At 37.0% G+C, this 13,973-nt stretch overlaps 1 protein-coding gene across 1 annotated transcript in view; it reads left to right on the top strand.

Annotated features, from left to right (window-relative positions):
* DACH1 (dachshund family transcription factor 1) overlaps positions 1-13,973 on the top strand; it is a 487,827-nt gene that overhangs the window by 435,070 nt on the left and 38,784 nt on the right. Inside the window, 2 exon segments of the mRNA XM_038741718.1 lie at positions 2,594-2,745; positions 10,637-10,784. Of these exon segments, the coding sequence (XP_038597646.1) occupies positions 2,594-2,745; positions 10,637-10,784 (300 nt within the window).

Raw genomic sequence — 13,973 nt, 5'->3', positions numbered from 1 at the left:
TACTACTCTCCCCAACTTCAAAACCATTTCCTCTCCAGGAGGCTTTTCCTGACTACTCTCTCTCATATTCCCACCCCTGAATTCTCCAACATTTCCCACATCAGTATTTGCATCACCTAATCACTGGGGTTACTCAGCTCACACCAACCCCACCACCACATTGGTACTCATGTCTATTATTAATAATAATAATAATAATGGCATTTATTAACCACTTACTATGTGCAAAGCACTGTTCTAAGCACTGGAGAGGTTACAGGGTGATCAGGTTGTCCCACGGGGGGCTCACAATCTTAATCCCCATTTTACAGAAGAGGTAACTGAGGCCCAGAGAAGTTAAGTGAGTTGCCCATAGTCACACAGCTGATGATTGGTGGAGCCAGGATTTGAACCCATGACCTCTGACTCCAAAAGCCTTGCTCGTTCTATTGAGCCACACTGCTTCTCTATTGTTTCCTCCTACCAATTGCTTATTTTAGTGTTTGTCTTCCTTGCTGGATTGTAGATTATTTCTTGAGGGCAATCTACTAATTTTACTCTTGTACTCTTGTACACTAAGAACTGTGTCCTGCAAACAGTAGGTTCTCAATAAATATTACTGAGGGATTGACAATAACAATCATTAAATACCCTCAAACTATGTCCATTTAGTCTCACATCGAAAGATGATCTATGATCAATGCCTAGCACAGTGACACACACACACAAATCATAATTAGAAAGTGCAGAAAAATTAGGAGGAGGAGGAGTAAGAGAATGAGAGGAATAAAAGAGAAAGATGTTGATAATGATTATAGTAATGATAGATTAAAAGATAAAAATCTACAAAGTTCATGGCATCCAAGGAAAAAGTTATTCAAAACAACCATGCACACATCAGTTAAAGGCTCCTCCACTGAAATCTTCATTTTACCTTGCTTATTGGTAGATTAAGATCATGAGAGATGAGAATCAGCAAGGCCTAGAGGAAAGAGCCCAGGTCTGGAAATTAGAGGACCTTGGTTCTTATCCCATTTCTGCCATTTGACTGTGGTTTGACCTTGGGCAAGTCACTTAACTTTTCTGTGCCTCAGACTAAATTCTCTTCCCTCTTAAACCGTTTGCCTCATATAGGACAGGGACTGGGTCTATCCTGGTTATCTTGCATCTACTCCAGTGTTGTCATAGAGTAAGTGCTTAACAAATACTGTAAGTATTATTATTACTATTATTACTAGTAGTAGTGGTGGTAGTAGTATATCACCCAATAAAAGGGAAGTAGTGGTTCTTACATCTTTCTGCCCATTAATGACCCTTCCTCCTAGCTTTCGTTTCCTTTCATCATTTGTCGTGTTTTCAGATGGAGTGGCATGAATCAAAGATAGAACCAATTCTTTAGATCATGCATATTTCTTTCCTTCAAAATGTCTTTTCTTCTGCCTTTTCTTATGGTCAGCAAGGAACTAGACAAGACTTTTCTGCCTTATGATAGAATAAGGGTGGTATGTTTTAAGGGCTCCTTAGAGGAGTAGTGCGTTTAGCAACTTCCATCATAATTTGAGAAATACTAATCACTATTTTCCTAGACTTGAAAAAAAAAACTGTGCAAAACTAAAAAACCAAACTCTGGTTAAAAAAAGAAAATCTTCAGACTGAATTCTGCCAGTACTTCTATATTTCACATCTGAATCTTCAGCAAAGTTTAATTAGTAAGAAAAATGGAAAAAGTAACTCTTCACTCTTATAATTAAGCAAACTGATTAACTATCAAAACAATTTTACTGTGCTATCTTAGAATGAAAATTGCTTACTTGGTTGAAAATATGTGATCATTTACATGAAGGCTAAATTGTTTTAATTACTTCTTCATTTTATTTGCTTCAGTTCATTATTGGAACTTTATCTTACAACCCTTCCTCTGTTGCCTTTCATTTTAATCCGTGATGCCATTAAAGCTAAAGTTGTTATTACTAACATATGAGTATGAAGTTAAAGGTCAGTTGCTGAAAAATAACCAAATTCAAACAAATTAGGTCTTTGACTTCAGCCATTCTGAACATTTTAATTTTTGTTTGGAATCGATTTGAATGGTAAGAATTGATTCTTTTCCCCATTTCCCTATTTTCACATATTTTACTTTCCTTTGAAGACATCTAAGGTCATATTTTACTCTTCTGATATGAGGAAGGGTTAATTGAATGGAAAGCTTCCTCCTATGCAAAATACTTCTCATATTCAAAATGTATTCTGTTGTCAATCCAAATAGAACACAAACTAAAATTAGATAATTGGGAAGGTGCCCATAAAGTCAGGCTGAATATATTATCACAAGTATATGTGAGATAATATTTGTTTTAAAAAGATTCTATGGCACTGTAAACTCAGTCTCATTAGAGACTGCATTTAAAAGGCTTATAAAGTTACTCATTAATGTTATCTTGTTGTATCTCCACAGCTTTTTCATTAAAGAAAATTCAGCAGAAAGCATTTTCTCCTGATAGCAGGAACCAATTTGCAATAAATGTTCTGGAAACCACTAGGGAAGCCATTACTGAGGTCTAATAAAAACAGACAAGCGTAACTTGTTCTATATTTTTGTTTCAATCACATACAGATGAGACCCCGCTCTCCACACCAACCGCCAGAGACAGCCTTGACAAACTTTCTCTAACTGGGCATGGTCAACCGCTTCCTCCAGGTTTTCCATCTCCTTTTCTATTCCCTGATGGATTGTCCTCCATAGAGACCCTACTGACTAACATCCAGGTAGGCTTTTCTGCAGTCTATCTTAAAGTACTACAAAAGAACAGTTGCTGATTTATCAAAGTTAATATACCTATTCCAACTTAATCAGCTCCTCCGATTATTCAGATGAACCAATTCATGGAAATCTCTGAAAGCAGTTTCAATTTTAAAGGGGTTGCAAAATCAAATGAATTTATAAAATCAGATTTAGTAGTTAAATATAAATTGTTTATTAAACCAGAAAGGGGTTTTGGGATGAAATCATTCTGCTTTAATGTGCTTTTTATTGCAGCTTAATTAGATAGATGTAGCCGAATGTTTCAACTTCTTTGGCAGGCAAAAAAAAGAGGAAAACTGTCTTAATAAATACTTAGTTGTTTAAAACTTCTAGACTTTGAGTGGGAAAACAGTCTGTGTATTTTAAATATGTCTAGACTAGAGGGTTTCACAAAAATATTTTTTTTTCTATTTATGCTTATTTTAGCCAACACAGTGTTTCAAAGGATAGACTTCAAAGAACATTACAAAATTTCATGCAGATTTCCTATCCACTACTCAGGATGTATATTTTATGTACAGTGCAGAATGATTTACAATAACATATAACATGGGCCAGATAAAATGCATGTTTGGGATAAGCAAAGTTACAATTTGATTTTGCCCACACAAGTAGAATTCATGTGGTCAGCAGATGACTATTATGCCCACTGGAAATATCTGGAGAAATAGTAAAATGGGAGTGCAGAAAAGTCCTTCTGCTGTTACATCATGCTACTTCGAGGGCTCCCTTTTCTAAGATGTCATTTTCATTATACTCTTACTGCGATACTGTCCTTTTCATTTACAGAAATATAAACCCGGACCTCTTGAAACACCATATATTGCTACTTATTTGTTAATGAGACATTTGGAATATTATAATAATAAGAAAGTTGAGGAAGATTTTGTAAAGCAAATTTACAAATAGACTCATCTTTTTATCACTTTTTTTTCAACCTATATTGACATTCGTAGCTGAGTATTGTGTGGGAATATATACAGTTTTGGACAGTGGGTATTTCTTTTGTTCAGATCAATTTAGAAAAAAGAACATAACTTGCAAATGTCTCCAACTGTAAAACATTTACTCAGAACTTTATGTTTAACTGTATGTGTGTAGTTATCACTGATTAAAACCACACCTTCAAAGCAGCTTGGAGTTTTAACTTATTCTCATAATGTACAACATTTCTGGACTTCATCAGTTTAAGCAGTCACAAGTCACAAGTCCTTCCACAAATACTCTGTCTCTTTCCATGCTATCAGAAGCTAAGCAGGACCCAATCTGAGATAATGACATCAAGAAAAAGCAACCAGGAGTAATGTACCAAGTGCTTTTCATTCATCCATTCATTCAGACATATTTATTGAGCACTCACTGTGGGCAGAGCGCTCTACTAAGCGCTTGGGAACTCTAGCTATATCTTAGAAAGCAAACTGTCTTGAGAAGTACAAATATTTTTTAAAGAAAGTATCTGATGTGCCAAGTTTGTTTTGACAGAGAAAGTATTTGAATGCATCTTACATACTACAACACTGTGTAAAAACTTTTTCAGTTCTTTTAACCAGAGGGCGCTTCCCCCGATAAGTCTTAATGGGTTAAAACGTTGTGAAAACATTTTCTCCTTTGACAAACCGATATAAAAATATTTACTACAGTACCAGAAACATCCAGACTTAAATTGAATTTTGGAAACATTTCTGGCCAAAGAAATGTTTCTGATGAGAACAGTGCATTTGCCTTGATAGAATAAGACTGGGTAAAATGTTTGTCGTGAAACTATATGTTTCTGTTCAGAAGTTATGGTAGTGCAAAGAAAAGTCCTTACAGACTAAAGATGCCTGTTCCATGTAATCAGACGAATAAGTATTTCTGTTTCTGGTCAATAAAGGTTCATTTTTCGATAAAATGTGAGCTTAAAACTCTTTAGTCATTAACTGAGGTCTCCAAAAGTGATTAAGTGCAAGTTCAAGTTCACATGTTCAAGGAGTATTCATGTTCCTGTTCAGACAGATGTGGGCCTGCCCCAGTGAACATAAAATATGAATGTGCTTGCTTATCTAGATTTTAATTTGGGTAATTACATTTTGCCTACCTTAACATTCTCTGCAGTTTCAATGAGGGTGTACTGGTGTTCTTTACTTTCCAGGAGGAAATATTTATTAGTCCTAATTGCATATTTATCCCTAGTGGAAGTGTCATCCTACTGGTAGATTAAGTATTCTCAATTTAAGAACTTGAAAATTTTTTGAGGTGTAAGATTTTATGGGTAGTACACTTTGTGTTCTAAAGAATAGTTTTATTTATTATATATATGCATCTTTGTGTACATGAAATTAACTGTAACATAAGCAAAAATTAATATAAACAGTCTGGATTTTCATCTGAATATAAATAATAGCTTGAAATATGACTGATATGAAATGACATCCAAAATCCACTTTATCAGGTGTTGGAGTTAATCTACTTTATAGTGCTCTTTAAATTCTAGTAGAATGCCACCTGAATATAAAATACAGTGACACCCAGGATGCAGATTCACATGTTTTTTTCTAAAAGAATCTTATTCTGAATTTCTACAAACGGGCAACATGATTTTGGTGGATTTTAATTGGTACTAGATCTGCATTTGGTACATCTAACAATGCATTAGGTAGAGTATTCTGAAGATAGGAATTACAACTCTGGGACAGTGTAATACTAGTTCTGCTGAAGAGTTAGCTTTCCAGGCAAATTCACTTGATAGGTAGTGTTTTAGATTTCCTGTTCCCATTTACTTTTTTTTTAAAAAAAATTATGGTTTTTTTGTTAAGCATACCAAGCACTGTTCTAAGTAGTGGGGTAGATACACTGCACATCGTCTACAATAGGCCCCTCCCTTTCTTCTTCTCCCACTCCCTTTTGTGTCCCTTGACTCGCTCCCTTTGTTCTTCCCCTTTCCCAGTACCACTGCACTTATGTACATATCTGAAAATTATTTATTTGCATTGATGTGTGTCTCCTCCCTCTAGACTGTAAGCTCATTGCGGGCAGGGAATGTGTCAGTTTATTATTGCATTGTATTTTCCCAAGTGCTTAGTACAGTGCTCAGTAAATACAAGTGAATGAATTGAATGAATGAATCCAAGCTTATTAATTTAGATGCAATCCCTGTCTCACATGGTCTCACCGTTTAGATATGAAGGAGCAGGATTTTTTTTTTTCTTTTTATGGTATTTGTTAAGCACCTACTATGTGTCAATCACTGTTCTAAATTCTGGGATAAGTACAAGTCAATCAGGTCTGACACAGTCCCTGTCCCACATGGGGCACACAGTCTGAGTAGGAGGAAGAACAGGTATTGAATATCCATTTTCCAGATGAGGAAACTGAGGTACAGAGAACTTAAGTGACTTGCCCAAGGTCACACAGCAGGTAGTGGCACACCCAGGATTAGAACCCAGTCTTCTAAATCCCAGGCCCATACTTTTTCCACTATACCACAGTGATTTTCTGATCTTCCGGTGGCCACCCTGGGAATATCAAAAAGGTGGGTCATCTTGATAAAGAGGATAGTATGTATCTACCACCTCTGTTTTAATGTAGTCTCCTAAGTGCTTAGTACAGTTCTCTGCACATGATAAGCACTCAACAAATTGACTGACTGATTGATAGTAGCACTGAATCGTTAATACTTTCAGTTGGCAGTTGTAAATTACGTTGATTCCTGTGTCATTGGAATGTCATGCAAAAACCAGCAATTGGATGGTCAAGGGTAGGAATTTAACCTATTGCATAGGTTAAAGGAAGTATTGCAGCAGATCTTAGTGATTGCCAGTGTATTTGCTTTGCCTGAAAACAAAAATGAAAAGAACAGCAGTTAGGAAATCTGTCGTTGGCTTACTTTGAAAATGGGTATTAACCTGTTGCCATTTCTCATTATTTTAAAGGAACTGCCTTTGAGCAATTTTGAGCCTGCCACCAAAACTACTAATTGAACGCATATATTATATAACGTTGTCCAGTATTTTTGTTTGGGAAGGAAGATACCATGAATAGAAATTGAACCTGGTTATCTATCTCCTTTTGATCTTAGATAGCTTTAATTTTTATTAAGTATTTGCTATATTTTAAACTATAATAAGTACTGAAGTAAGTACAAGATAATCAGGACATCCTTCCCTCACGTTGCTCACATTCTAATCAGCAGAAAACAGACACACAGAAGAATGATTGAAATACAAAGCAGCAGTAAATTATAATAAATTACAAATAACACAGACTGAAATAGTTTGAGACAGAAGCCCTGCCCCCCCACACTTCCTCCCCTTTTAAGTTAATGAGGCTGTAACTATACCTAAACAAGGAATTTTGCCAAGAGTAGCAAGAGGGGTGAGGATTCCCTCCTTCAATTACCATTTTTAGCTATTCAAATGAAAAATGCAATGTTTTATTAGGGTAATTTTCATATATATATTCAATTGAAAGGATGAGTAATCTTAGGAAACAGAAAATTTGAGAATTCTAATTTTCAATTTAGCCTTAAGATGAAAATTTGGAAGCCAATCAAATGTATGCTTTTTATTTCCTTTTTACTCTAACATAATTATATTATAAATGAATCAAGACCTTGAGTCTTTTAGTGTGATTATCATTATCTAACAAATCACAACAACTAATCTTCCCTTATGGGAAATACTTTCATTTCCTTAACCCTCTAAATTTTACTGTATTCCATATGTCATTAGTAGCCTATTTACTTAATATCCAGCCACAGAACAAGACACAAATTGTACAGGTAATGGAAAATAGTGTGGCATTTCACAAATGACCCACCTGGAGAATATGCAGGATTTTTCACAAATATGATGACCATTATCATTGAAAGTGTCCTAATCATTTGAAAATATCATGAACTTTCATTCAATATTGTTTTCACAGCCCACTGCTGCCTCAGCTATAGATACAGGCAGCTATTTAATAGGTTTTCAGTATGTTTGCAGTAGAGCTGTCACTGGCAATAACACTTGGTTTGCATAGGCATCAATTTGGCTCTTGTGCAGGTTTATGTTCACATTGGAGTCTAGTGATGTGCACTGATTTAATGTCTATAAATGGAACTTCACTTCTTAGAGCTTAGGAGTAGTCCCTAGAGAATCTTGGATCCAAAAAGCTAATATTTTTCAGACATAATCAGCAGGAATAGGTAATGTATTGCCATTAGCTCCATTAGCAGCAACTGAAACAAAAGGAAACAGAATAGAAATGTAATGTGCTTTTAGCAACTTCATTTTTTATAAGGATGCTTGATATAAAATTACCCAATTTGGTATTACAGTTAAGCATTATTCACCATGTTTATTCATATTGATTGTTGCATATTTAAAGAACACCAAAATATTGTGTTTTGTCAGCCAAGAACAATAATAGTTTAATAGTAATTTATTTTAAACAGCTACTGATAATACAACCAATCAACACATTAAGTGGTGCCAACACTGGCATCTTGCTAAATAATCTCTAGACATTGTACTGAGAGTACATTTTTCAAAGATAAGTCAACAAGAGCAACCAGAGCAGAAAATTAGAATTTGGTATCTTAGAATTAAAATACAGCTAAACTAAAGTTTTAATTGGGGTGATCTAAAAGGGCATTTGATGTAATGATCTCTTTCATTTGTTACTAATTGTTTGTTCCTGATGAACACAAAACATATATGTGAACATTGCTGAATTGAGTAAAGATGGCAGATGCCTTAGCAGCAAGCTTTTATTGCTAAACAAGATGGATTATGGGAGTGGAACTAGCTATAATTTATAAATTTTTATCTAACTTATTTATGTCATAGGAATTAGTTGTGGAAATTCCCTAATAATGTTCACCTAGATTCATGGTTATCATATGGTTTCTATCTATGTTGCAGCAGATGAAAATAGTCCTGCAAAAATGTTCTAGGTTCTGTTGGTTAATAGAGATACAGTTTTTAAAAAATCGTTTTTTTTAAAAAAAAGGCTCCTTCATTTAATTTTTGGTAATTCTTAATTTTTTTAGATATCAAATTCTCTTGATTGACTCCAAATATTGATTTTTAAAAATGTATCCAACTGAGCTCCAATTCCCACTCTTCTCTGATGGAGAACTCTTATGTATTTCCAGCGCATATCCACCCCTTTGCCTAGAATTGTTCATTTGCAAAATGAAGAGTATTCTAGCTTCCTTCCTTAAACAACACTGTTTAGGGAAGTATGAAGAACAGACAAAACTGTTAGGGAACAGAGAATACCATTTCTGGAAATAATCTGATCCCTACTACCCTGATCCCTAGGGTAGAGGGATTGCCTCCAGGATTTCTGCCAATGAGATATGCTATTGCATTGGATTTGGGAGGTAAAATTATATTCCTACTTCTTAAAGGAGCACTGGCTATGTCATGTTGGCATAGGTTTATGTAATTTGTGCCTATCCGAAGCCCAGAAGGAAAACTGGGCTCCATTCTCCAGTTGAGAAACTGCATAGCCTAGTAGAAAGAGCATGGGCCTAGAAATCAGAGGACCTGTATTCTAATCCCATATGCCAATTGCTTGCAGTATAATCTTGGGCAAATCATTTAACTTCTCTGTACCTCAGTTTTCTCTAAAATGAGGTTGAATATCTGTTCTCTGTCTTACATAGACTTTGAGCCCCATGCTGACCAGAGATTTTGTCCAACCTGATTAACTTGTACCTTCACCAGGGTTTGAAACATAGTAAGTGCTTAACAGGTACCATAAAAAAAATATAAAAAATTCCAAAATTGGATAGTGGAAGATTAATTTTTCTCCAATCATTATAACTCCTTATTGAGTTTAGTGAAATACAACATGCCCTTAAACGACCTCTGAAAAGCAAACCTTTGCTTTCCGCAATGACTATCATGAATTCCCTTGGTCTCCAGTTCAATTTTCATTTGACCTATATTTAAAGATTACTTCTAATGGGCAAGTACTACATTTTGCTGATCCTTTGAGTTTCTAAAATTAAGACTGTCTTACTACTCATTTTGTTTTTTCATTTGGATTCTATGAAATCTGTGATATTATCTTCAGGATTTGTCCTGGGAATTACCCGGTGAAGTGAAGTACCTGATGTATGTCGTGTTCTTTTTTTTAGTCCATTTTTTAAATTGCATTTGTTAAATGCTTACTATGTGCCAGGCATTGTAATAAGCACTGGGGTAGGTGCAAGTAAATCAGGTTCATTCATTAATTCAATGGTATTTATTGAGTGCTTACTGTGTACAAAGCACTGTACTAAGTGCTTGGGACTGTGCAATATAACAGTAAACAGACATATTCCTTGCCCAAAACAATCTTACAATCTGGACACAGTCCATGCCCACATGGGGCTTACAGTCTTAATCCCCATTTTCTAGATGACACACCTGAAGCACAGAGAAATTAAGTGACCGGGGTAACCAGGGTCACATAGAAAACAAATGGCGGAGCCAGGATTAGAACATATGTCCTCTGACTCTCTGGCCCATGCTTTTTCCACTAGGCTATGCTGCTTTATAATATTCTATAATTCATTTTTTTAACCTTCCTCTAGTAATTATCACAAGCATCACAAAATTTTTTTGGTAAACCCTGTTGATAATAAATGGGTTATTCTGTTGTCACATCATGTTCCCCAACATATTTGACCAGTTAATTACAATTAACTGGTGCAGAATAGTAATATCAGTAGTCATCTTTAAATAGCTCAATTTTTGAAAACTATAGAAGGTACCTTATGTTGCCGATTTCTCCTTCCCAAGCTCTTAGTACAGTGTGCTGCACACAGTAAGTGCTCAATAAATACAATTGAATGAAAGATACCAAAACATTACAATTTCGTATTTTATCTCCGAGCAGGGGTTGTTAAAGGTTGCCATAGACAATGCCAGAGCTCAAGAAAAGCAGGTCCAACTGGAAAAGACAGAGCTGAAAATGGAGTTATTCCGGGAACGAGAATTACGGGAAACTCTGGAAAAACAGTTGGCTGTGGAGCAGAAGAACAGAGGTAATACATTATCATAAACTGTAGTCTATATGTGAATTTATACATTATATTTCAATAATTTGTATAAAGTATATATTGTCATCTTTTATATTAGAAGAAGACACCACTAACAGTGAAGTTTACCTATGTGGGTGTGAGATTGAAAATTCCAAAGTGGGATTTACAATCCCAGCTGCACTGGGCACACAAAAAGCTTATCCCCTGTAATGCTGTGCTTAATCTTTGCCACACCTGGAGGAGTTTTGTCTTTTGCCTCCTCGTCTCTCTTTTTATGTCAAGTCTTTTGCTCCAAGAGAGCCACTTCCTTCTTGTTATTAATGTGTCACGCAGGTCTGTGCTCAGCAGTTGATTTCCAGGTTTCAGCTAGGATACAGCATTGGCTAAGGCTATATTTACTTAATCCTTAAAATGGTACCTCTTGCTTTGGCTTCCCAGAAGAAGGTGGTAAAACATTCAGCCATGTGAGACCCTGGAACAAATGAGCTCTGCTCTAGAAGATGGCTGGCTGATGCACAGAGCCTCCCAAGCCCTACAGATGTGTCCTACTTCATCACCACCTCTATAGACCACTATAGATATACACGTGGATTCAGTCTACAAAGTACCACCTACCTTGGTGTTGGGCGATTGACTAGAGTACGGACTTACCTTGCCCTGTGGCTTTACTGCTTTCTGGCAAAGACTAGGAACCATTGTAGTGGTCACTAGGGACAATGGTATTGCTTCCATTTCCATGGATACAAGGAAGCAACGATGCAACAATTTGCAATGATGCAAAAGATGACCATTTGCCAACCTCAAGTTAGCTCCAGCTCAGACTGAGGTTTCTACTGCAGCAGTCTGTCTATCCCACTTGGAAGAAACTGAAGAAATTAAGGATAAAATCACAGCCCTTGAGGAATTTACAAGCAGTATATTAAGTGGCCACAAAAGTGAATTTTGTAGTGTGTTGCATCGATAGCAGTGAGAAGGGCATTGTTTGGATAATAATAAGGAATACCAGGTTTTAGATCCAATAATAATAATAATTGTAATTGTGGTGTCTGTTAAACACTTACTAAATGCCAAGCACTCTACTAAGTGCTGGAGTAGATACAATATTGCATGCTGGGTCTCTGCTAATAAGGTGAAGGTCTATCCCAGCTTCATCACTTGACCTTGGGCAAGTCACCTCCCTGTGCCACAATTCCCTCATCTGTAGAAAGGGGATTGAGACTATGAGCTCTACATCAGACAGGGACTGTGTCCAACCCAATTTGCTTGTATCCACCCCAGTGTTTAATAAAGTGCCACATACTAAGCACTTTACAAATACCATAATTTTTATCATTATTGTTATAATTATTATTATTACTTGAAGGACATCTAGGACCATTCGTGCAACTGCCTGCTGAATCATGACACTAACTCATTGCATTTTCATCCATTCATTCATTAAATCATATTTATTAAGCATTTACCATGTGCAGAGCAATGTACTAAGCGCTTGGGAAAGTAGAATACAACAATAAATAGTGATATTCCCTGCCCACAATGAGCTCACAGTCCAGATGGAGGAAGTCAGGCATCAATACAAATAGATAAAATTACAGATATATTCATGGGTGCTGTAGGGTTGGTGTGTGTGTGGGGAAGAGCAAAGGTAACAAATCTGGGAGAAGGGAATGGGAGATGAGAAAAAAGTCATTTCACTACTTATCATGATTTCCCTATCATCAGTGTGTACTATGAAAAAATGCCATTACTTTAAATTGTGGCAATGAGAATCTCATTTCAATCAGTGGCATAAGAAAAGTACTCAATGGGCAGAAGTTTATATCTTATCTTAATGGTATTTGTTAAGACTTACTATATTCCAAGTACTGTTACAGTGCTGGATAGACACAAATAAATCATGTTGAATACAGTCCCTGTCCCACATAGAGCTCACAGTCTAAGTAGTAGGGAAAACAGGTATTGACTCTCCATTTTAAAGTAGAAGAAACTGAGACACAGATAATTTTCGAGACTTGCCCAGGACCAAACATCATGCAAGTGGCAGAGTCTGAATTAGAACTCATATCCTTTGACTCCCAAGACTCTTTCCACTAGGCAGCTCTGCCTCCTAAAGCCAGTGTGCCATGGCATGGCCTTCAATATTCATTAGTCTAAAATCATTATCATTATTCACGTTTTAATCATTTAATCTTGAGTAGAGCTGTAGTTACCAAGGTATGGATGGAGGAGTGTAAGAAAGCGATCAAAATGGTTTAAAAAGTTGGAGGTGGTAGATTACTGTGACTAGTTTCTGGAGTGGGTGGTAGGGGTGGATGATATGGGTTTCAGAGGAAATAAAAGAGAGGGATGGTGGAGGTGAAATGGTGTGAAGTAGCAGGGGAGCAAGAAGGAAGCTGGCTCAACCCCTTTTCCTAGTGAGTCTGGAAGAGTGGGAGAAGATGAGGTCCCCTCCAGAGAGAGCCACAGGGGGATAGCATCATCTGGGGAGAGCTAGTTTTCAGTGATGGCAAGGAGGAGCACTGATTTGGTTACAAATAGGTCAAGGGTGAAAGGAAACTTTCCCATAATGGAGTTTGATTCCATGGGCAGCATTTGGCTGAGGCTGTGGAGGTGGTATATGGGGAGGTTGAGTGGTGGGGAGGGGTTGTATGGGAGTAACCTGTTAGAACTTGTAGGAAGGTTGGGACAGGATAGCAGGGATGGGGTCAGGGAAGAGGGTAGGGTTGGTTCAAGAGGTGAGGAGGGGTTGGATGAAGGGATTCTGGGAAAGGAGGACAGGTATGGGCTGACTGGAGGGAGGGGATTGAGGGTCAGAGAAGCTTAAGAGTTGTAGGTGAGGTCAACCTCAATAACTGCTTAATCTGGTGGTTCTGTGATTATTTGCTGAATTGAATGTAGGTACCTGGTTCCTTGAGAGTGAAGAAGCAAATACTTGGAGTAAACAGAAATCTTCTTTGATGTGAAGACAGGGAGCCGTTGATATGCAAAATTCTGGGTCTTTGTCCCTAAAGTGTCAGACAGCCACACCTTTTCCTGTTCTCCACTGTGTATTCAGGCCAGGCTGCCATGAGAGGCAAGATGAAGGAATGGCCGCTCCTTGGTCACAGCAGTTGGGGAGCAAAATCAGTGAGTCCTTGAGGGCATACAGTAGGCAGTCATTCCTCTGCTCAGCGTCCTGGGCTGGCTGAGGCA

This window comes from Tachyglossus aculeatus, chromosome 2, assembly GCF_015852505.1.
Source record: "Tachyglossus aculeatus isolate mTacAcu1 chromosome 2, mTacAcu1.pri, whole genome shotgun sequence".
NCBI lineage: Eukaryota > Metazoa > Chordata > Mammalia > Monotremata > Tachyglossidae > Tachyglossus > Tachyglossus aculeatus.
This window is presented reverse-complemented; position numbering and strand designations above follow the sequence as displayed.